This window comes from Scleropages formosus, chromosome 7 (assembly GCF_900964775.1).
Source record: "Scleropages formosus chromosome 7, fSclFor1.1, whole genome shotgun sequence".
NCBI lineage: Eukaryota > Metazoa > Chordata > Actinopteri > Osteoglossiformes > Osteoglossidae > Scleropages > Scleropages formosus.
The window spans coordinates 20888418-20913187 of record NC_041812.1 but is presented as its reverse complement, the minus strand read 5'-3'; the positions used below and the strand labels follow the sequence as shown (position 1 = coordinate 20913187).

General features: G+C 42.2%; 1 protein-coding gene across 1 annotated transcript; it reads left to right on the top strand.

The window, feature by feature from the left end:
* Nucleotides 1-4955: 4955 nt before the first annotated feature.
* znf507 (zinc finger protein 507) lies at nucleotides 4956-19578 on the top strand. The gene is made up of 7 exons (XM_018739027.2): nucleotides 4956-5078; nucleotides 8874-10780; nucleotides 11516-11633; nucleotides 13496-13607; nucleotides 14178-14282; nucleotides 15391-15525; nucleotides 15661-19578. Exons 2-7 carry the CDS (start codon nucleotides 8876-8878, stop codon nucleotides 15974-15976), a joined length of 2691 nt encoding a protein of 896 aa, XP_018594543.2. The 5' UTR covers nucleotides 4956-5078; nucleotides 8874-8875; the 3' UTR covers nucleotides 15977-19578.
* Nucleotides 19579-24770: the final 5192 nt, after the last annotated feature.

Below are 24770 nucleotides of genomic sequence, written 5' to 3'. Positions count from 1 at the left end.
AGACCTGCTGTTCAGGTTCCCCCATAGTTTTTGTGAGTGACACAGAGAGAGTGTGTTTCACTGATGTATGGATGAGTGACCCAGTGTAAGTAGTGTATCTAGCAGTGTAAGTCTTTGGGTGCTCTGGTTTCCTCCCACAGTTCAAAGACATGCTGTTCAGGTTCACCCATAGTGTGTGAGTGACAGAGAGAGTGTGTTCCAGTGACGTATGGATGAGCGACCCAGTGTAAGTAGTGTATCTAGCAGTGTAAGTCACCACGGTGAATAAGGTGTGTGGGCTCATAACACTACATAGAGCTCATTGGAAGTCGCTTTGGAGAAAAGCATCTGCTAAGTAAATAAATGTAAATGTGAGTAAAAATTACCCAGCCTTGTAAATGGGTAAATTACTACGAGTTGCTTTGGAGGAGTATAAGCTAAGTGAATAAATATAACAAATTGTAGAATTTTCCATTTTTATACTTGTGTGATCAGTCGTGAGTTTAATTACGTCGAAGGAATGCGTGCGCGAGGCACCGACGTCCTCCTGGAGCCAGAGAGCAGACCTGCTAACGTGGCGATATACTTTTCCAGCTCATTCCGGGCAGCAGGGTGGAAAGGCATAAAGCTCTCGGACAGAATAAAATCGGATTTGATAGACCACAAACAAAGAACTCACTTGCGAGAAAGTGTTATAGGAAGAGGAGCCGCACGCTTCGGACACCTTTAACAGACGCAATATTGGAGAGGGGAGAAAATAAAGTGGAACTGACATTTTATTTGTTTTCCAAGGCAAATGGGAAACATACATCGTCTCTCATTGCCTAAAGACCCACAATGCAACAGCAGCACCCCAGCGGACGGAGAGTCGTGGGAGTCACATGGGCAGGCCGATCTCCCGTAAGGACAATAGCGTGCTTGTTTCCTCCTGCTCCACACACACACACACACACACACGGGCGCGCGCGCAAATGCATGGCAGGACAGCAATGCCGAGGGCCAGGGAAAAAAGGTTTCCGCAGCTGGCCTCTCATCAGCAGGGATAAATGAAAGACTCTCCAGAGCGACAAAGGTCACTTAAGCTGCTGGCTGCCTCCAATAGACACCTCCCAGCTTGCTCATAGGCTAACACTGCCGCCCGGAGGCCAGCTGGGGCATTGCGCCTGCGGGGGGGCGGTGGGGGCGCGTGTGAGCGGAGCACCTCTATGTGATGCGTGAAACAGTATCAGTGAATATTACAACTCTCAAAAATGTGCATTTGCATAGATATGATGAGTGCATATGACCCCTCGCCCAGTGTTCAAGCAAGCCTCATGTGCTCTCCTCCCCCAGTACTGGTGTGCAAGCCCATGGGATGCCATTGCTGGTACAGTGGTTAGAGGTCCTGCGCTAGACCCAAAGGACGCCCGTTTGAGTCCCACATCGCGATTTGCAGGGAGCCGTGATTTGAGTGAGTAAATTATGAAGTACACGAGCGCAATTGTACGAATCCACTGTATAAACATGCACTGGGTCGCTGCAGAAGGTTCTGGCTGCTGGGTGTTTCTCAGCATGTGAGGTGGAGTCTCACGCAGCGTGTCAACGGATCTGGTTTGCAGTTCAATTTTTCTGCAGCAAACAAGCCTCTTTGCGTAGAAACCAAAGATAATCTATGACCTGTAATCAGGAGAACACTTACACACCCTCCTTTTATTCTCACTTAATGTCTCAGCCGCAAGCTTGACATATCAGGTCATTAATTTAATTGTGAGGAATCCATTAATAAAAACGACCATTCCCCTGTCAATTCATCACATAGACATGATGTGCCAAACCTGTTATGAAAATATTTGGAAAAGTCCCACTTACCAATATGCACAAACACAGAGATGCATGCCACCGTGACACTCACACACACATTCAGGTTTGTTCATTACTCCTTACAGTAGTCAGGGGGAAAAAAAAAAAAAAAAAAAAACAGTTCTGATATTATGAGTTAACATGAAGTATTACTTTAATACTTCAATAGAAATAACCTAATTCCAGCATTTCCAAAGAATCAGGTCCCTTGCTCGAGGCCACACTGTAATGGCTGAGGGAAAGTATATCGCTTGTCACTCTAGGTTAGAGAAGTGCACCTCTGTGCCTTTGAATGAAGGGCTGCCCCAGTAATAGCAAGTGTAGATATTAGACTTAATAAAATCATGTGGAAAAAAATATTTCCACACCCATTTTTCTTAGAATATATATATATATATATATATATATATATATAGAGAGAGAGAGAGAGAGAGAGAGAGAGAGAGAGAGAGAGGATGAGATTGGTGCACCTGAATACACAGTAGCCAGTCTGAAAAGCGCAAGTGGTGAAATGTCGGCCTCTGGTGGTGTTAAGTGGAACTGCGAGGCCTTTTAGTGTACAGTACTGTGGTTGTCAGTGGTAAAAAAAATGACTGTAAATGCTGGTCCACTTATGCAGCTGCCTTTCTTTTGGTAATAACTAAGTCGAACAGAAGCAACCAAAGAAATTACTTTTTTCACATTTTTTATTTTGTTTAGCTGACAGTTTAACATCAAGAGGCTTACAGTTTAGCTTTTTGTGCAGCAGGATGCTTCTTACTGGCGCTATGGAGACTTAATCGGTTTTCATAAGAGCAGCCTACAATGGGTGGATCCATGGCGGGATTTGAAGTGACAACCTTCTGGGCTGTCTTTTGTCACTCTTGTTGTCTTTGGTCACTATTAATTAAGATGTGTGTGAAGGGTGCATGTTTTTACATTATTAATAAATTAATCAAACTTAACAAATCTGCTGTATTAACTGTTAAATACTGTGATTTTACTTCCTTTTTCTGAGAACATAAAACATATTTACAGAAGTCAGAGAGAAAAGCAATATCTAACCGACAATTGTTCTTGTTTCTTTTTTTTTACCTTGGACTTGGCAGAACCCTGTAAACAATTTATAAGAATGTGCCAAGAAGTTTAATTAAAACAATAAATCCAGCTGGCACATATTAGTGTTTATTCTCCTGTGGCTCTTATGGTGGCCTACACCGCACCCTCACGATGGCCCACAATCCACTGGGCCCGAAACAGAGAGCCCTGCAACAGTGAGAATAAGTTATTACCGTGCACACTTACAAGTGATTTAAGCAATATTTCATACATTTCACTTATTGATATGGGATTCATGTGTACCATTTATAAATACTCCTACGTTTAACAATACAACAAACAATTTCCTTCTTGATATCCTATGGAAAAGTTCCCATTCTATGTGTCACTGCATATATTACTCTTTTGGATGACAATGTATTATTTTATTGTAATGTAAGAAAGTGATCACACAATCATATTCTCACTTTCTTAATGTTCCGAGAATACACGTCAGTATTCGGGTTGAACACCACCTTTCTTTTTTTTGCTTAGTATAAATGAATGTGATTCAGACATTTAACAATATTCTGAGAATACTGAAAGATGTTTGGAAACATTACATGAAACTGGGGAATATTTATTTAAGTTTGAAAAGAAATTGTGCATCATAGGTTTTGCTTGGTCAACTGGAGCCATCATAGATATTATAGATGACTGTAACTGGTCCAGGTGGTTCTTGACATGTGAGCAGCACACAGGTGGCAGTCACTGCAATAAATATTGCAGAAGTTCCCACGTTTACGTTCATTCATTTAGTAGAAACTTTTCACCAAGAGTGACGTTCAAATGTAACACACTGTAATACTCATAAACTCACAGACTCTCTTTGGACTATGAGAGGAAACCAGAGCAGCTGGGGGAAACCCGCTCAAACACAGGGAGAGCATGTGAACACCCTGCAGAACTTCCATATCTGATGTCTGTTACATCCAAACCCTGTAAGACACCAGTGCTACCTGCTATTATTATTATTATTATTATTATTATTATTATTATTATTATTATTATCATTATTATTATTACAGGACCCTGTATTTCTCTGAACAAAACTGTTAACGTTCACTCTGACCCACTGTGTTCTTAAGATTTACCCTCACACACCCAGACTGATGTCTCCCTTACCGCAGTAATTATAACTTGGCAAATCATATGTGCTACTGCCATGCTCTGCTGCTGTCAGGCTGGAGTAGGGTCCAGTAGTGTAAGGTGTACAGTAGAATAGGGTACAGCAGAGGTAGGGTACCATCCAGTAGAGTAGGGGATGGTACAGTAGGGTGGTCATGGTGAAACAAAATCAATAAATAACATATACAATGAAATATAGTTATCCAACCTTTAAGGGTGTTTGATTGATTGATTGATTGATTGATTGATTTTCAATGCTAGATTTCGGCATTCAACAAATCTGAATTCTTAAGAAGGGAAGGGCGCAGCAGGCTTGGCCTGTACCCACTCTCCGGTGGATCCGAGTCCTGCTTGAGGTGCCTTGCGACGGACTGGCATCCCGTCCTGGGTGTGTCCCCTCCCCCTCCAGCCTTATGCCCTGTGTTGTCGGGTTAGGCTCTGGTTCGCCACGACCACCCTTGGGACAAGCAGTTTCAGACAATGTGTGTGTGTGAGTGAATTCTGAATAATGTGAGCAATATATTGAATTGCTGAATTTCTGTTGATGTATTACTTCTGTTACACTTACAGTAGTAACTGTACGCATAAAATTTTTATGTAGCCAGACGCATCACATCATGTCATGGCAACTGTGACGTAACATCATGTAATTGAAGACCGCGTGAATGTTGCTAAAATACAGCTGATTTGGATGTTCACCGTTATTATTATTACTATTATTCTAAGCTTCTAAACAACATCCTTGTACGTGCAGTGTTTCTGTTCACGTTCAGCTCACAGAAAAGTAAACCGACCGCATCGCGCGCCCGCGTTACCCAGCGCTTGGCTGGAAGAACGCGGGCTTGATCTCAGAACGAGGCTCGCGCACCTAGCGTTCCAGCGTGCTCACGTGACCTGTGCCTATGGTCACGTGACCGCCGCGCCATGGCCGCCATTTTGAGAGCGGCGTGTGAAGTCGGAGCGGTGGCCGGTCTGCGCTGCTATACGACGGGGAATAAACGGCTCAAAGTCCCGCGTGCGACGCGGCCAAAGATCGCAGTGACTCCACCGGATCGGTAAGAAGGGCGGGCGACGCGTCGGCGGCGTCGCATGACCCGCGTCATTCATTGACTGAGCGAGGCCAGCGGTTAGTCGTGTCATGTGTGTGTGTGCTTGTTGCGCGGGTTGTCCGTCGCAGCAGCAGCCCCACTGTCCATGTGACACACATGATACTTGTGTAATGTGTCCCTTCGCTCTCAGCTGTAAAATCTTTGCCAATGACGTTAGTTGTGATGCTTCTGACGAACAATTTTGTTTTTGCTGGTCCTCCTGTCTTTTCTGTCAGTGTCACTCACTGTGTGTGTGCGCGCGTGCGTGCGCGCGCTTCTCTCACTCTCGCGCCTCTCTCTTGTCCCTCCTCAGGCTCATGCCAGCGGTGCAGTCAGTGTGAAAGTAAATAGTCTGTCTCTCCACTATGATCATCAAGCTCGCGCTTTTCTCTAGTCGCCTAGTAGTACCCTCTCAGTTTGCTTATTTACCCCCTGCCCTGGTCTGGCTGGGTAATTTTTACTGGACCAAGAGTAAGAACCTAAGTAGCTAAGAGGCTACTACACCCCCGAGGTGGGATTCGAACCTGTGTCCTTGGGTGCAAAGACAGCAGTTCTAACCACACTATCAGTTATGTCTCTTTTGTATGAACTGCTTACTTTGTGATACACCTAAGGTACAGTTTTGATGAGCCATACTGTCCAAACTGATCATTTTATCGTTCAGTTGATGCTTTTCTTCAGAACAGCTCACAGTACATTTACTTGTTTAGCTGAGTCTTTTCTCCAAAAGTGACACTTGCAGTCTTAAGATACTTAGAATTATTTATTATGTACCCATTTATACAGCTGGGTAATTTTACTGGAGCAATTTAGGGTTAGTACCTTGCTCATGAGGACTACAGCCGGAGGTAAGATTTGAACCTGCAACCATTGGGTCCAAAGGCAGTAGCGCTGACCATTGTGCTACCAGCTGTCCTTTGATCAAGGGTATTACAGCTGGAGGTGGAATTCAGACCTTGGACCTTTGAGTCCTACCGGTGCTTTAAAGTTGTTATATGAACATGTGGTGGACTAGCATTTGTCTTTAGAGCTTTATTTTGTCGTCATCTGCTGATATCAATTTCTCTGTGGTGTCTTCATGTGTGTAGAAGTAGGCCAGCAGGTGGAATTGATACCATAAAAATTACACTGCTGTATTGGAGAAAAGTGTGGGCTAATTAGTCATCTTCTTGCGCATCATCATAATCCTTTGTAGTTATTTTCATCTCTCAACAGTACACAGTAGGTGTTTTCCAGAGATGTTGGGTTCCGGTCCCTCCTCCTGAGCCCAAGAGCAACCAACCTTTACACCACCGCCCCCCCCTTCCCCCAGCCTATGCCACAAATCTCCTGCCTTGAACACAGACTATAGACACTATGCTGCACTGCAGTTATCACCCCGTGAGGAGATGTGTCCATTATGCTCAAGAAAGGAGAAGTGGAAAAATCAAGAGCGCTTCTTGTGGTCATCGATGTGAAAGTGTATAAAACCACAGAGCGACTCAGCATCTGCTCCCAAAGCACTTTGATCTGTTAAACCGTGTTGCGATTGTCTGCAGGAGATATCTATATTTAATTTTTTAAATACTCTGGCCTTGTCTTTTGCAGTGTGGCTCGCTGTGCTGTTGACACATGGAATGTACATGCACCCTTTCAGGCCCTGAGGGATGGTGCGCGGGCCCTAGTTTCACATTCCTCCAGACTGGGGGAGTCTGTGGGGCCAAACCACACGCTTTTCTCGTCGCTCTCTCTTCAGGGGGTGTCTGCTCTATTTATATTTGAAGTTATGTCATGCTAAGCACAATTAGCTAATACGGGCCTGGTTATGCCAAGGTCTGGACCTATCCTGTCTGTACACACACACACACACACACACCATTTCCAGGTTTACTGGCATGAGCAGGTGTAACATTTGCATAAGAATTGTTTGTCCTTAAACATCAAATTAGTTTGCATCTTAATCATCTTATTAGTTTTGAAGGCTGCGCTTTCTTTGAACAAGGGCAGTGTGAGTCTGGTTCTCGAGGACCGCAGGGTGTGTTTGGTTTCTTTAACTCAGCAGCTCTGTTGTGAAAATGTGCATCCAACTTATGTTCACATCACCTAACTCAAATGTCATAAATATTTCCAAAAACTGTTCAGTGGCTGTTTAAGTGTGTTTGTCATTTTGTTGGAGAACTTATCAGTGGCATTTAAAAGAAAAATGTTGATAGTTTCTATGTTTTGGTTTTTACTAGGTATGTCTTGCATGCTGTAGCACTGCAAGATAATGCTTGAAAAGTTGTACATCTGTAACACAAAATAACTATGTACAAGATAAAATATAGCCAAATGTACAGTTTTTCATGCAGTGAAATATTTTTGTAAATTCCTGTCTTTGAACCCAGAGGTCGCAGGTTCAAATCCCACCTCCAGCTGTAGTACCCTTGAGCAAGGTTCTTCCTCTAAATTGCTGCAGTAAAAAATTATCCAGCTATAGAAGTGGGTAAATAATTGTAGGCAGATAACGCTGTAAGTCACTTTGAAGAAAAGCATCAGAAAAATTAACAAATTTTAATATTACTGATACTGAAGCAATCCAGGAATTGTGTATACTGGATATCTGATTTTGTTTTTAGAGCTTTGAAATGTGTTTTGCCTTTTTTTTTTCCACTACGCCGTGGCCTGATCATGTAGGTAAACTGCAAGTTACATGACATAAACTGTAAAACATCCCAGGCGATGTTATTGTAACACACTCATTTAACTGACTTTTTTTTCTCCAAAGCAACTTGGTGTATTAGGTTTGTACACTTAAATACTTGGAGATTTTCCCACAATTACCCAGTAATTAGTGAAGAGAACCTGCCTTGTTGTGTTATGATAACTAATATTAAGTTTGAGTCCATTTTATTGCTATTTGAATAGAATATACTTTATTGTTCCATTTCTGGGAAGTTTGTCTTGGACAACCATGACGTGGCCAGTGCACAACATTGGACTTACACAAAACAATACATACAATAAGAAATAAAGCAACCATCAAAATATGTTTTAAAAACCTACTGTATACCAATCTAAAATCTGTTTTGGAATTCTTTATTCAAAAATTTAACCACAACTGGCACAAAATAATTTTTATAACAATTTGATTTACACATCAGAATCCTAAATCATCTCCATGAGGGTAACATGTTAAAATTCTCATGTAGAATATGTGTGTCATCAGCAGCAATTTTTTAGCTTGTTTTAAAATAGATACCTCGTACAACTCCTGTATGGGTCGTTTCTCTTCCCATCCTATAATTTTTTTTTTTTTTTTTTAAGAGCACTATGTACTAGTCGTGCAAGTTCCTATATACCATGCATCCAACACCATATCTTATCTGAATACCTATCTTATTTGGCTGGATATTACACACAGGTGTCAATTTTGTGGTTCAGGAACACATTAGAAAAGGTTATCTGTTGATGCTAATGGTAAGGACACCTTCAGTTTTAGAATTTATTTTGCAAAAGGTTTTTTTTTTTTTTAGGAATGAATAAGGTGGGGAAGACTAGATGCTTTTCTCAAAGGTGACTTACAATGTAAGGTTTCTACACTAAGCTGCTTAGTTATTTACCCATTTTTATAGCTGGGTACTTTTTACTGTCATAATTGAGGATAAGTACCTTGATCAAGGATACCACAGCAGGAGGTGGTAACAGAGCCTGGGTCCTTTGATTTCAAGACAGTGGCTGTATCCACTATGCTACATTGTACACGTAGGGTGAAGTTTAGAAGTTCTGTATTCCTGTTTTCAGGAATGGAGGAGAGCAGCAGCATTGCAGTCCTGGTGCCACCCACCAGAGAGCAGCAGGATGCCGTCTTTACTGCAGACAGAATGGAGGGCCACCAGCGGGAGCACAGGCAGGCGGCTGACTCTCTCATCCAAGTCATTGAGAAGCTGAGCAGGATCGTGGAGAAGCGGCCCCGGAGGTGCACTTTGTCTGGTAGAAAGAGGCCGCCTTCGACCCGCGAGGCCTCAGGCAAGAAAGCCAAGGATGATGTGGAGTCGCATGTGGAGCAGGAAAGCGCTGGGGGCAGGGCAATCACCTGTTACCAATGCAGTCTATGTAAATATGTCTCCCCCACCCTGAGCTCTCTAAAAGACCACCTGCGGCAACACAATCATGACCGCACAGGCCTTGTCCTGGTGTGCTCTGAGTGCTGCTTCACCTCCCACCACCAGGAGGAGCTGGAGGCACATATCAGGCTGCACTTGGACAGCAGCGAGAGCACGGTGAACCACGTGGCGGTGCTAAAGCCACAGTGCTCCGGCAGAGAGACAAGGGGCACACAGGCAAAAGTCAGGAGCCTAGAGAATGCCCAGGGGCAGCCGCCAAAGAAGTGGTACAGTTACGAGAAGTATGGCATGTACCGGTGCCTCATCTGCAGCTATGTGTGTGGGCAGCAGCGCATGCTTAAGACACACGCCTGGAAACACGCAGGTCTGGTTGACTGCTCATACCCAGTCTTTGAGGACGAAACGGACGAGGTCAAAGCCGGACCAGGACCCACAGAAGAGGCTATGGTAGTAGTCGCAGCATCAGTTAGCAACAAGCCGACAACACTGAATGACGCTTCTTCCTTTGAGATAAAACTGTGTGCTGCTGAATGCAAAGGGAGCACTGCAGGGGTGGGGCAAGCGACTGGGGTTTCTGGGGGTGAGGTTTATGCCTCCAAGGAGCCCTTTGCAGAGGAGCCAGCAGTGGAGGTGCAGGTCACGACGGAGCAGGAAGCAGAGCCGCATGCCACGGACAGCCTGCTCTCCTCCGCACAGAAAATCATGAGTTGCAGCCCAAACGGCGCAGGTCACGTCAACGTCATTGTGGAGCGGATGCCTGGAGCAGGCGACCTCGGACCTGTGGGTGGCAAGCCCTTCCTAGTGGAGCCCCGTGAAAATTCAGATGGTGGGCTCCTCACAGATGAGGCGCAGCCTGTGTACTTTGAGGACGAAGAAGTTGTCGTTGGCTGGTGTGGTGGAGAGAGGGCAGCGGAAGAAGGTGAAGTCTCCCCCAGTCCACCCCCAGATGAGAACGTACCTCCGGGGCGCAGGCGGACTTATTCTGAGTCACTCCGGCTGCACTCACTCGCTGCTGAGGTCCTCGTGGCCATGCCCACGCGGGCCCTGGAGCCAACCAGGACTGGTATCCGTAGCCTGGTAGACACAGGTCAGGGCCTCGTGGAGATTGCTCCGCTGGGGGCACCGTCTCCCGCCCAGGAGTTGGTGGACCTGGAGCACCTACAGGCGCAGCCAGGCACAGCCGAAGGCCCAGCAAAAATGGGAATCAGCGTGTCCCTCCTGGCAGTGATCGAGAAGCTGCGAGAACGGACGGACCAGAATGCCACAGACGAGGACATCCTGAAGGAGCTGCAGGACAACGCTCAGGGCCAACCCAGTGAGGATGCCACCCTGCCTGAGACCAGCCTGGTTGAGTTCATCCCTGGCAGTGAAAGGCCCTACCGCTGCCGATTGTGCCGCTACACCAGCGGCAATAAGGGTTACATCAAGCAGCACCTGCGTGTGCACCGACAGCGGCAGCCGTACCAGTGCCCCATCTGCGATTTGGTTGCCAGCGACAGCAAGGACCTGGAGAACCACATGATCAACCACTGCAAGACCAGAATGTACCACTGCAAGCAATGTAGTGAGACCTTCTACTACAAGGTGAGCAGAAGCACAAAATGCGTTGCAGTTTTGAATTAGTTTGAATTTGGCTCAGTCTACAAGTTCTTTGAGTATTCACTTGGGTTTTCTCCAGGTGATCTGGTTTCCTCTCAGTCCAAATACATGTTTCAGATGGCTCAGTCACTAAATTGCTTGTGTTTTGTGTGTAAGTGGGGAAAAAGTATGAGATTGCCCTGTGATGGACTGATTTCCAGTGTGCACCCTACCTCATACTCTGTGCTTTGAGTAGATGCATATCCAACAGTACCTGCTGGTCCCGTAAGTTTTTCTCAGTGCTTAGTTGGTTTAAATATCCAGTAGCAGTAAATTGACTGTGGAAAGTACTGATTTAGGATTAACAACACTTTTCTCCAAAGCAGCTTACAATGTTAAGTTAGTTAGAATGATTTTCCCATTTATTCAGCAGGGTAGTGTTTACAGGAGCATTTTAAGATATTTTGCTCAGTGGTAGTATAGCAGGAGGTAGAATCTGTACTTGGGTCATTTTGAGTCCAAAAGTGGTAGTTTTTAGAGCTAAATCACCTGCTACCTTGCCAAGATAACATTTTAAGATCCTGTGAAATAGTGGAAATGTTTCTTGTGTTCCTATTTACTAGTGGTTATATTAATACTCTACTTCAAATCTAATAATAGTTGTATTAAGTTCAATGTGCTCAGCTCTCTGTCTGCTAATATTAATACTTGGTGACCTTAAGTTGTTTGAACACCTTGCAGAGCCATCTGAGGAGTCATGAACGTGAGCAGCACGGACTTGCGGACACCGGGGCCACATTGATGCCTCTCAGTGAGACGGCCGTTGTAGATGAGTCCAAGGAAAAGGATGCTGATGAGGGTGAGTGTGGGCCAGTGATAAAGTAAAGACTGAGTGCGGTTGAAGGCCAGTCTAGACAAGGAGTGTGTCTGGTCCAGTATCCTCAGCTCTTTGTCCTGCATGGTTGTCAGTATGATGCTTAAAATTCAATTTCTTTATTTTTTCATACATACACTGTTGTTTACAAAAACTTTGCATTTTCCCAAAAAGAAGTAATTCAGGATAGCATGATCAGCACCCATGAAGTGGCTTGGAACCCTTTTGGTTTAGTCCTTAGCTACTGTCCTTTATGTTCTCCTTTCCCTCTCCATCATTCCTATTTCTCTATCAAGTGTGTCTCTCAACACTTCAGCTTCCATAGCTTGAGAGAAAAAAATAAAAACCTGAAAAGAGCTTTTCACACTGAAAAACTTGAAAATGTTGCTTACCTGAAGCACTTGTGCATGGAGGAGCAGGCTAAAATTCTCTTAAGTTTACTCTAATGTTCAACCCTGGCAAGCAGCTACAGAAACTCTTTAGTTGCAGTCATTGCAGCAAAAGGTGACACGACCATTTATTAAATGTGAAAGGGCAATTTTTTTTTCTTATGATTGTACTTCATTATCCTATACAGCAAGGAAATGACATAAAACAACGGTGACTTTTTTTTTTTCTGTCTCAGGCACCATTCTTAAACTTCTGGAACTGTCAAAAAGATCAGATAATATTTTAATGTCAAGAAGTTGCAAAAATGGAGAACTGGAAAAGGGGGCAAATACTTTTTTGATAGTGCTTGTGTCAGTGATGTGAACGTTTGTGAAGCTGGTGTCTTGTCCTTAGTGTCCAAGCGCAGTATGCGAGTGGGGCAACATCTGTCAGGGTTAGTCCTGTTAAACTCATTTAAAAAAGTGTCGGTGCTACTTGGAGAGATTAATTTCTGAATGAATAAGCATGTCCTCCAGCATATGGGAGCCTTGTGCTCACCAGTGGGTTTCTGCTTTTTTGACCAATGAGTTGTCCACTTCCCTCAATCCTTGTTCCTCCCTGTGGTCACGCAGGTCTTTTTGCTGTTTACAACATTGCATGTAGTTCTGACCCGCTTCAAATAATTGGTTTACAAATGATATTTCTGTCTTTGTATGTTTTGCCAAATATACTGTAATTGATTTTTATGTTCTTAATTTGAGCAAAATTTTACCTGTGTATGTGAAAGGGTGTTATTAAATGCAGTCTAATAACATTTAAAGAGTTTTGTTGCATAATTAACAATTAAATGTTGTAATTTGGGTACCGCAGGGTAGGTGTTCTTTGTGTGATCAATAAATGGCTCAATATGATCAATGAAGTTAAAAAGTAAACACCAAAAAAAGTTTATTAAAATTTGACTCAATTTTTTTTTTCCCCTTCTTTTTAAATAGTTTCTGGCTAAGTCCCCCCTCCTAGCCTTGAGTGTTGTGTGATGATGGTAACTGTCACAAACAATTTTGTAATCAGTCAACACTTCAAGGGGAAAGTTTTTGTAGAAGTAAAACAGCAAACACTGTGCATAATTGATAATGGCTTTAGAAAGCTTTAATGCAAATAGTTTTTATTAATTATTATTATTTTTAAGTGTTTAAAGTTTCCCTTCAGCTTTCTGAGCTTTTTGTGCTGCAAACTGGTGTGTATATAAATCTCTACACAGTTGGTCAGGCTGTCTGCAGACTGCATACTCCTTCCTAACTAGTGCTGGCATATAAGATTAATAATTGAGTTTTACTCCTACTGTGCTGGACTGCTTGTAGCACCATTAAGGAAGCCACAGATCAGTCTGTGTGCTTCAAGAAATTTCTTCTCAGCTGTTAGATCTGACTGTCAACAGTGCCACAGGTATCACCTCAGTTGGTGTTCTGTGTCCCCACCAGACTCCTCCAGTGTCCAGAAGATCTTCAAGTGTGACATGTGTGACTATACAAGCTCCACGTATGTTGGTGTGCGCAACCACCGGAGGATTCACACCTCAGATAAGCCATACAGGTGTGTTTGAACCTTTCCATCCATTAATTAGACTGGGTCCTGGAGTCTGATCCAGAATTGGGGGAAGCCACTTTGTCCACAGAATTTGTAAATTCAATGTATATGCAATATGTCATCTTATTGTTGACTCTTTGGGCTCCTCTTAAAGGAGTTAAGGGGCCATATTTGTTTCAGTCCAACCATGGGTGCAGTTTATTCCCTTTCTATAAATTTTGAATCCATGGTGTCTTGGAGGGTTCTGGATGAGTTTGTGTGATCTTTGTAGTGCTTAACCTATCAACAACCTTCCAGAGGTAGGTTCACATGGGAAGGGGGATCTGGCTAAATACCATATGATTATAGAAATAACAAGGTTCTTAAGCCCTTTAATAATTTCCAGGGATAATAATTTAAAACCACTGCACTTGGTCAGGAAGCTGTAACTGGAATTCTGTGAACTGGGTTATATATCAACTTTAACTGGAGAAATGAGCACTGCTTAGTGCATGTATGACCATAGTATGCACAGCTACATCACCTGAGTGAGTCCCTGTCTGAGGGTCTTTCTGGTGCATGTCCAACTGCTCACAGGTGCTGTAGCTGTGACTTTGCCACCACCAACATGAACAGCTTGAAGAGCCACATGAGGAGGCATCCCCAGGAGCATCAAGCTGTGCAGCTCATGGAACAGTACAGGTGAGCAGCAAGTTCAGGCACATAGGTTAATGCCAGTTCGTTAAACCAGTGTGCACAGGTTGGGTGCAGTTCCAGTTGTACACTTATCCCTTATTATTCGTACCTAATTAGTTACAAAAAACAGCTGTTACTGCAAAAATCGGGATGAGGCACAATTATTACATTTAATTTAAATGGGAACCATTTTAACTTGATCCAAAACCTTCCGAAGTCACCCAAAAATGTTGGGTAAAAGAGTGAGAAGCAAGATTGTGACCTACCCCTAACCTGTATGGGAGAACCAGGAGAATCAACACCATCTGGATCCATTTCCTCTTTTCACTATCAAACATATGCTGGACAAACATAGCCACATGTGAATGGCAAGACTTCTCGTACTGTAGTGTTTTTTTTTTTTTAATAAGCATAAGGAAATTAACTCGACTGTTTTACCTGTTTTCTTTCCTCTTCGTATAGATTTCTGTGCTTAGATTTTTGCACTAGCATTATTTTTACTTTAAAACCTCTTCCCCGATGTGGAACAGAACATTTTGCTACACATGAAGAAGCATGGCACTTATATTCATGTTACAGATGAGTAAATCTGGTGAGTGAACATACAGATAAGATCAGTTTTCAGGTGTGCCTAGACTGGGTCCAGTTTCAGTAAATCCCCACGTGTTTTCTTAATACTTTTGTTGCACTGGTGATTCTCACTATTGTTGCACTGGTGATTCTCACTATTTTTCTACTGTGAAGAAAAGCATCTTTTTATGTCGTGTGAAAATTGCACATTATAGTACATGGACAGTTGAGTAGCTAAGTAACGTGATATAATTACACGGTTTAAACCTGTAATTGCCTTTTTGGAACATTTGTTGAGCTGTTTTAATCTGACGCGTTGTCAGAGAGAGGAAAGCCTCTGAGATGCACAGAATATGTGGTCGGCAAGTGCAGCACTGGTATCACTAGCTGCCTCGTGTCTGCGTTGCCTCTGCGCTACATCGGGTGCTTCCTTTTCAAATCAAAGTGCATGAGTATTCACACTTCCACCCTAGTTCACACTGTTTCACACTTTCCTCATATTTCATAACTGTTTGAATCGCTGTCCTTGGTTGTAAATATTCAGGTGCTCCCTCTGTGGGTACGTGTGCAGCCACCCTCCATCGCTCAAATCCCACATGTGGAAGCATGCAGGCGACCAGAACTACAACTATGAACAGGTGAACAAAGCCATCAACGAGGCAATTTCGCAGAGCAGCCGGTATGTAACAGTTTGTTCCTTTGTTGGATTTTAACTTCTAATTTTCTGCTTCTAATCAAAATTAAAATTAACATGTTTCCTGTGAAGAATATAGCTACCATGTACCATTTGCCTCATGTACCTGTTTTCCCTCAGGTCTTCCAGTTTGGCTCAAAAAGCCACAGTAGTGGTGGAGCAGGTAGATAAGGCCTTGCCCCCTTTAGACCCTCCCACCAGGGAGCGCACTAGTGTGGAGGGGCCTCCTCAGAGGGCAGCTGAGCAGCCAAGCCTACTGCCTACTGCAGAGCATTGCGTGCTGCTCTTCTGCTGCTGCATCTGTGGGTTTGAGTCTGCCAACAAGGAGCGTCTCATGGAGCACATGAAGGAGCATGAGGGAGAGATCATCAGCATCATCCTGAGCAAGGAGCAGCAGGGAGGACCCACAACCACAACACCTCCTATGACACAGTGAGGGCACTGGCTCTGTTTGCGCTGTACTTGAGTCCTTCCTCTAGAGCCTGTTCACAGCCTTATTAGGTCCTTCGAGGATCTCCATATCTGACTTTGAAGGTTACTTGTGACCTACACACACGACCCACAATCAGGAAGGTGGGAGGCTTGGTGCTACCACCGCATTGTTTACTGTATGTATTGCTGTGGACACTTCACTGCTTTTTTTGTGAAGGATAGGTCTGCTTAGGAATTCATTTTTCTCTGTCTCAGAGACATCCATTTGCCTCAATTGCTATGAATATGTTTCTCGTAACTATATTTCATGCTCTATATAATTTTCAAAATGAGGGGGGTAGACAAAAATCTAAATTGTAGTTTTAGATTTAAAATTTTAACATCCTTGTAAGCTTAGCAAGTTATGCCTTGCATCCCCATGACTTGAATCTGGTACCTTTGGTTTCCAGACCAGTCTTTTATAAATACTGCATATTGAATAGTGAGTAAATACTGAATTTATTGATGGGAATTAATACCTCTATAAACAGTATATTTTAATATTGATGTTAAGCCCTGTGGGCACATATGGTCTAAAATGTTTAGGCAGCTTCTGTTAAAATCACTGTAATATTTAAGCTCGGTTTGTAGTAGACATTTCACGCATGTTCATGTAGCTGTAGAGTAGCTGCTCACTACCGTTTTTCTATTTACGTCAGTATTTATTTAATTTATCTTTATGAAAGTAGTATTCCGTTAGCTAGAACCACAAAGAAAGCAGTTATGTGATGTTGCAGACTCTGGTGCTACTAAACCGTCTCGGAACAAAAGACCGTTCTCTCGTTCGAAACTAAGAGGTGGGCGGAGCAAATCACTTGAGGAATGTACCTTAAAACTGAGTTGAACCTATAGGGAATCTCACTTTCCTTCAGATTTTTTTTTTCCTTGGAGGAATTGCTACCAAATACCTTCAATATAATATTGTTGTGGGTTTTTTTGGGTCATCCAATCTTAAATGTTTTATTTTTTCACATGTAAATATTAAAGAAGGGTATTCTTCTATAGTTGCATAAATACATATATTTGTATGGAAAATGCCAAGTTGAAAGCATGTTGTTAATTCTTGTCCAGTTTGTCCACAGCTGTGGATGTCAGACATTTGGTTTACTGTATAACAGATTTGCAGTGTTACTCTACCAGCTGTCCCAATGACTGACCACCTTCTCTTTTGACTGACACACATTCAAAATCCATGAATCTGTACAGAATTATTTTTTTATATTTGTTTTTAAAATATTCTCTTTTTTTGCCTAATATGTGAAGAATGGGAAATCATCGCTGCCAAAGATGGACCCCCCAGCGTGTACCTAAAGACTATTTTCTGTCTAATGAGCTAGAATGAGGGCCTTTGTGTCTCAAAATTAAATATCAAGATTCTCTCAGCATACCGAAATACTGAGAGCATTGCAATTTAGCCATTTAATTGCGGGCTTGTGACTGAGTGAAGCTCGGGTTATTGTTAGCTTTTCCCAAAGTCTATTTCATTCTTAAGTTGTAACTGACAGGATTTTTCTTCTCCTCCTGACATTTTAGTACCCTAAATTTTCCAGGATTGCTTGAATTCATGAATCTTTTGTGTCCGCTTTTAATTTCAATATTTAGTCTATGCACATAGGGTTCATGTAGTACTAGCTTGTATGTAGACTAAATACTGTAAAGTTTTTAATTTTTACAACTGCTGTAAAATTAATGAACTGACATTTTTGGTAAAGCGTTAAAGGCACCATCAAGGCCATAGTTTCTGTGAGTTGCTACCTCTGTTCAAACTGCTTCATAGACGGTTTGTGCTCTTCAACATAGACAAAATTTAATTCTAAATCGCTGCGTAATTTTACCTTTGAATCAGCTGAAATTGATTGCAATGTTAGACCTGAACTATTTGGATTTTTTATTGCGTTTATATATAAACATCTTCTGTTCTAAAAATCTCATTTACATACCGGATTATTATTATGCTTAATTTACAATTCAAAACACTCGAGTTGGGGACACAGGATATGGTTTGCATTTAAACTGTACTTTATACCCTCATCCAATTTTGTGTTTTCATGCAGTTTAATGACCTGTTAATCCTATTAAACCTTAACGCAACCTTGACGATGGATTTGAATATGTCTAATTTTCAGGCGCTGGATGTTCTCGATCTCTTGTAATAGCACTTATGTCACAGATACTGCTTTTTAATTAGTTTTATGTAAAATTGTCTCTATACAAGTTTTTGTTTTTGCGGTGTGTACTGTTGTGCAGCTGACGATATTACTGTATGTAATTTTTTTTAATGTAGGAGATGGTTTGGTAATTAATGTGATAGCTTTGTAAACTCTATAGGAAACAGCAATGTGTTTCGTTGCAGGTTATTGCACAATATCCAAGTCTTGTTATTTTATGATACAACTGTCTTATTAATGCCCCCTCCTCCCGATCAAGGGTGTTCTCAGTGTAGAAGAGCAGAAATGTGTTGTGTGTGTTTGGCTTTTGTTTTAACTGTGTGAATATATGGAAAAGTAATGCTTTGCCAAGCACCTTTACTTTGTAAACAGCAGCATATTCTTTCAGCATTTCTGTACACGTGTAATCTTGGTGAGGGACTATATAGTACAAGTGATAAACATGATCTTGTATTGTATGGTCAGAAAGTGTCAGATGTGACACATGCACACCGCAGTTGGACTTTTTTTAATGTGGGCAGTAGAAGGCTTTATTGACTGTCCTCTGAAATTTCACTGACTATTTTATATTATAATTTAGTGTTATTCAACTGGTTTGTTTCCCTTATTTAAAGTATCTTTAATGAACATGTTGGGGCTAAATATACAAAGCACATAGCCTTTAAGAGCTGTAAGTACAGCTAAGTACTAAATAATATGAACAGTGGTTGCTACCACCCAGTGTTTCAGTTTCATGTTTCACTGACAATACTGTGTGGTACCACAATTCATACTATAATAAGGGGTCATTTGACAAAAAATATACAGTATAAGCAAGTCCATTTCAGTCCGCTGGTGTGCCTTCCATTTGCCTGCGCCACAGTGCTGCTGCGATGCAAAAGCCGAGCCGGGTAGATGCAGGCCTTGCTGGGGGAAATCTCCCTACATCCCTAGCCTGGTCCCTGGCCTGTGGGAAAACTCAGTCTCGGGACCATGCTCTTCAAAGTGTGTTTAAACCATGAACTGACATCTAGTCAGTAAACAACAACCGATACTTACGGTACAGGTAGGGATTTAGTGTACAGGATTGTGTAATTGTGTATGATTCTACATAGTACCATAAATATTTTTTTGAAGACATGTCTTTTTAAACAATTTTTAAAAACACTATCACTGTTAGTAGTAAAAGCTATAAATGAAGATGTTTTGGCCAAAGTATAGTAGGTAAAAAGGCACCTAAGAATTCTCTTTAATGTTCTTTCTTTGCAACATAGTAATGGAATTAATCGGTTTTTGCAAGTGAATTTGGCACACAGAGCCTGCATGCCTTAATGCTAAAGGAGTGGAAAGATGGCTGTTTTACCATTTATTCCATGTGTTTTTGACTTTTGCATTGTAATTGGGTTACTTTGCTTCTCTAGACTCCTCTGACTTTGCCATTGTATTTTGGTAAATAAAGATCTTTGAAATGTAATGTGGAATCCTTATTTTTAAAGTTTAAAAATTATTTTATAGTGGACTACTAGTGGAAAGAAACGCACCAGCGTCGGCTATTAGTTGCAACAGCTGACATAAACACGCCCCTGCATCTAGTTGCCGTAACTCTCAACTGCCTGTTTAAACACTTAATCAGAGCGATAAGGGACTGGCAAAGAGCAGACAGAGGCGTAAAGTCTTTGCTGCCTGGTTGTCTTTCTTCCTTTTTTTTCTCAGAACATATTCTGGACCTGGGTTCTTTCAAATAAACCCTCCATTTAAGTTGAACAAATCTGAGTATCTCCTAGAAGAATGAGGGAAGTATACACCAAGGTAACGGGTTAGGGTTAGTGCATTAAAAGGGGTGGTGGAAAATAAACTGCTGCACTGCGGGGGAAACCAGCATGTCAACATGTGCATAGCTTGCATCTAGTATACACATATACATTTTTTTCCTTTGTTTTAATTTCCTTTATTTTTCTGTCTATAATCACAAAATTTTTGATGGAGAAACTAGCCAGGCAACCTTGTGGCACTGGAAGAAGGCGGCATCTCGAGGTAGGGGCCGTTCACTTCTGGGATGCGCTCTTCATTCACCTGGCCGCGTGCGCGGGGCACTCGGGCAGCACTTGCCCTTGTAGAAGCAGCATCCGGGTTTGAAGTTGAACAGGCAGCTGCGAATAAAAGCCCTTCTTTGAGAAAGAACAAAACGACGAAAGTGTGAACATTCAAACCTGCAAACATTTTCAGAACAGAATTACTGCTGGCAAAAAAAAAAAAAAAAAAAAACAACCAAGACATTAACGCACAGGTACGAATGCAAAGACGGAACGAGATCGCAGCGCGAGTGTGCCGGCCTGTCCTTGTAAGTTGTTCACGTTTTCCACTGATCGCTGCGGAAGGGAGAACGTGCCGAGGGAAAACGCTGGAACGAGCGAGGTTCGCTTCAGTTCGGTTCTGTTTTGAAGAGCCGCTGCTGCGTATGTCACGGTTGATGCCCCATCTGACTCGAAGCGCTGCGTTGTGCCAAATACTGACAATCTCAAAGCAGTTTTGGCCTTTTCTCCCACTCCTCCAGAAGAGACAAAGGCTCAGCATCAGTCACTCGCTTCCTTTCAGTTTTCCGTGCCCCTCTTTCCGCTCCAAACCTCCCAGCGGTGACATGCGCCGGGAGGGAAGCGCCACAGCCAACTGTGCTCATCAGCAAATAACTAAGACCACAAAGCTCCTTCCAAGAAAATAATAATAATAACAATAATAATAATAATAAGCTCCTCTTCGCCCTTAATCCGACTCTCCTACAAGTTCCCCGCCAATTTATTTTCTTAAAAAGTCTTTGATAGTCATGAGCTCCTCCACGTCAGCTGCTGCTCCCTTCCAGCTGGGCACCGAGAGCTTTTCTATGAAGGCAAAAATCTATTAAAGCCTCATTCTGCAACAGCTGTGCATAATGGGGTATTTCCTCACGAACAGCTGCCGCCCGTCCAACTTCCTTATCCTGCAGTAATTATTCTATACCAAACCTTCAATAAAGAAGATAAAGCTTACAGCTTATGTATTATTAATGGGGGGGGTTCAGTAATATTAGATGTAAATGAAATACTGTATGTACATGTGTATTATATTTATTATATTAATTATACTAGAGGTGTCCAACATTTTTTTGGCCAAGGACTGCAAATATTACTGTGAAAAAGTCTGACGGCCACAACTGTAAAAATCATTGAAGGTGACATGCTTAAATTTTGAATGTCTAAAGTGAAAAATTATATTTATTCTGTTCTATTTTATGTAGGTGTGCTGTGTGTTCAGGTGCATGTAACTTTAACTATTATCATGCGTCAATAAAATTGGTAGGTCTGGTATATATTAATAATTGTTTAAATGTTCTCGTGGGCCACGTTACATGACACGCCGGGCTGCGTGCTTTATGCAAAAATGTATCGGGTGCATTCAGCAATACATATTTCCCAGTTATTTCCCAGTGGTTTAACTAAAATGGTATGAGTCGGGTCCCTCAATCACTCAATTAGCGCACAGGTGCAGTCAACAGTAAGGCTTTTGGACCCTAACCTTCATGTTACCCGGGCACTGATTGTATACTTAGTTTTTTTTTTAAGAAATTTAGTTTTTTCAGAAGTTTTACTCCAATGATTCATGTGTTCTCTCATTTTTTAGGGAATGCCATTGTCCCTTTTTGACGTTGTCCTAGAAAAATCACAGGTTTCGGTATTAAACCGATGTCCGTCAAACTTCTTCCTTCCTCTTGGAGATGATAATCACATCACTTTTTTGAGGTGGAAAGGAAGGCGGGGGAGATTTACTGGTTTCTTAAACCTGTTAAATCCATTAAAGACATTACTGTCCTTGTTTCGTGCTGCATTTGTGTCCTGGCTCAAAAATGCACCGGTCAAGTCCGGTGTGACGAATGATCGAATCAAGCTGTGTTACTCACTTTTTTCCCCAACGGGGGGTCTGGGGCTTGCTGTCTTTGGGGTTTTTCTCCTTCAATTTTCCACTTACTGTGCAAAAAAAATGTTGGGTGTTCAAAGGAAAATAGTAAAATATATAGATAGGACAGAGAACTAAAGGGTCTCCTACATCAAATCATAAACGCTATCTTCTTCTGATTGTGGGGTACACTAACGGAGCAGATAGTGTCACTGCAGTCCTGCACGGCCTGTTTTCAGCTGCGCAGGAGCTGCGCGTAAACAGTGTGCGTCCCTCAGAGCGTAGAGCCTGCGAGTCCGTGTAGAGCGAAAGGGTCCGAAGATAATCGATCTCGTACGCGTCCACGTATGAACCGTGCCAATGGGCCGTGGAGCTTCCTGCAAACCTTTCTCTGTTCGCATCACGCCTTTAGTCTACGTTCTCAATTTGTGTTTGTCTGTGTGTCTCAGAAAAAAAGAAGTTGAGATAAAGTCCCCATCCTGACTGGGAGGCAGATTCTGTGCATGTTCCCTGACTTTTTATTGTCAATATCACTTCAAGCTTACTGGATGTAACTTTCCAACAGATGTAGCTGTTAAAAGATTTACACACATGAAACTCAGCTGCACAACTAAAACAGGAAGATGACGAAAAATTGTGTGCTTATAAGGTGAAAACGTAAAGAAATATTTCATCATTTTAAATGAAGGCAGGAAAGAGCTGTTGCTACAGCTTATTAACACATAAAAATCTGATAATATATAGCCACATTTTCATCTGATATAATGGATGATATAGAGTTTTTTGGAAATAGTTTTGTCCCCCAAAGTGCCCTTCTGCTACATGTTTTCGTATAAATTGATGGCTAAGTGTGACTTGATGTCATACATCTCCTTTTTAAACCTTACCTCGTTTTTAAAAAATCTGAGTGCATCTGAAATGTTGCTAAAATGCACCCTTTTAAATCTAAACTGATGAATAATTAGCAGATGTGTTGTTCTTGTTTACTGTAGTCACACATTTGCCTTGAGAATATAATACTGTGTCCACTGAAGTGTCACTCTCATCTCTGCTGATATTCTACACCTTTTCTGCAATTTACATTTATTTAGCAGATGCTTTTGTCCAAAGCGACTTCCAATGAGCTCTATGCAGTGTTATGAGCCCACACACCTTATTCACCGTGGTGACTTATACTGCTACATACACTACTTACAAGGGGTGACTCATCCATGCATCAGTGGAACACACTCGCTCTGTCACTCACACACTATGGGTGAACCTGAACAGCAGGTCTTTGGATTGTGGGAGGAAACCAGAGCACCCAAAGACTTACACTGCTAGATACACTAGTTACACTGGGTCACTCATCCATACATCAGCGGAACACACTCTCTCTGTCACTCACACACTATGGGGAAACCTGAGGAGCATGTTGTTGGACTGTGGGAGGAAACCAGAGCACCCAAAGACTTACACTGCTAGATACACTAGTTACACTGGGTCACTCATCCATACATCAGCAGAACACACTCTCTCTGTCACTCACACACTATGGGGAAACCTGAGGAGCATGTCGTTGGACTGTGGGAGGAAACAGAGACACAGGGAGAACATGCAAACTCCACACAGATTGAGTGGGGATTGAACCCACACTATCTCGCACCACCTAGATGCTGTGAGACAGCAGTGCTATTCGCTGTGCCGTCCATTTATCATAGAGATGTTTTCAGACCATCATCGTGTAATACTGGAATAATTAATTCCTGACCATATTCAAAAGGTATACAGCATTCTCTTTAACCTTATCATTGTGCTTTAATCTTGTTGGTAACATGCAGAACACAACCAAGATAACCCTTAGTGCACATTATATGAAACAACCCTATTATATATATATATATATATATATATATATATTTGTATGTATGTAGATGTTGGCCAAATCTATTTAAAATTAAAATTACACTTGTTGATGGTAACTCCTCCTGCATCCAGAACTCGGGTTGTTCCTCCTGTCCTCCTCCAGAAGGTTGAAAGGGCTATAAAAATGCTTGAGAAGGAGTGTGTTTGAGGTGTTTTTAAACACGCGTGTGCAGTGCTGCTCTTTTGATTCCCTCTGCAGGAAGCGGCGCTGCTGTAGCTTGAGGTGCTGCAGTTATTTTTTTTAACTTAAAACTGCCACCGTCTCGGGCATTTTATTTCAGGAACACTCGTCTGTTTAAAGGAATGCAGCATGATGAATGCTCATATAAAAGGACGCCCTGATTTATCTCAGGAAGGTTTGACACCTCCAGGGATCAAAGTGCTGCTGTAGGAACAGCAGGCAGCGGCGCAGTAACACGCCACATAAATCTACTGTGGGATAATTCTGGTGTTCGTATCTTGGGACAAAATGCTCCAACACATACACATAGCGCAATCTGGAGATGCGGGGCTCCTTGCTCCAGCATTCCAGTACGGACTATCAAGTCTGCAGAGATTGACATGTTTACTATTTATTTCTCAACTGGCATTTATAATATGTGCAAGTATGATTATTATTTACATGTAACTAATCAAAACATTCTAAAGTCATACTTTGAGATATGCGCACTTGGGTTAAGAGAATTCAACGTTATGAGGAGTTTTATTTAATAGCACTATTAAAGAATTTCCCTGTACTCATGAGGACCAAATTTGGGTTTTACATATCTCCTGACAGCT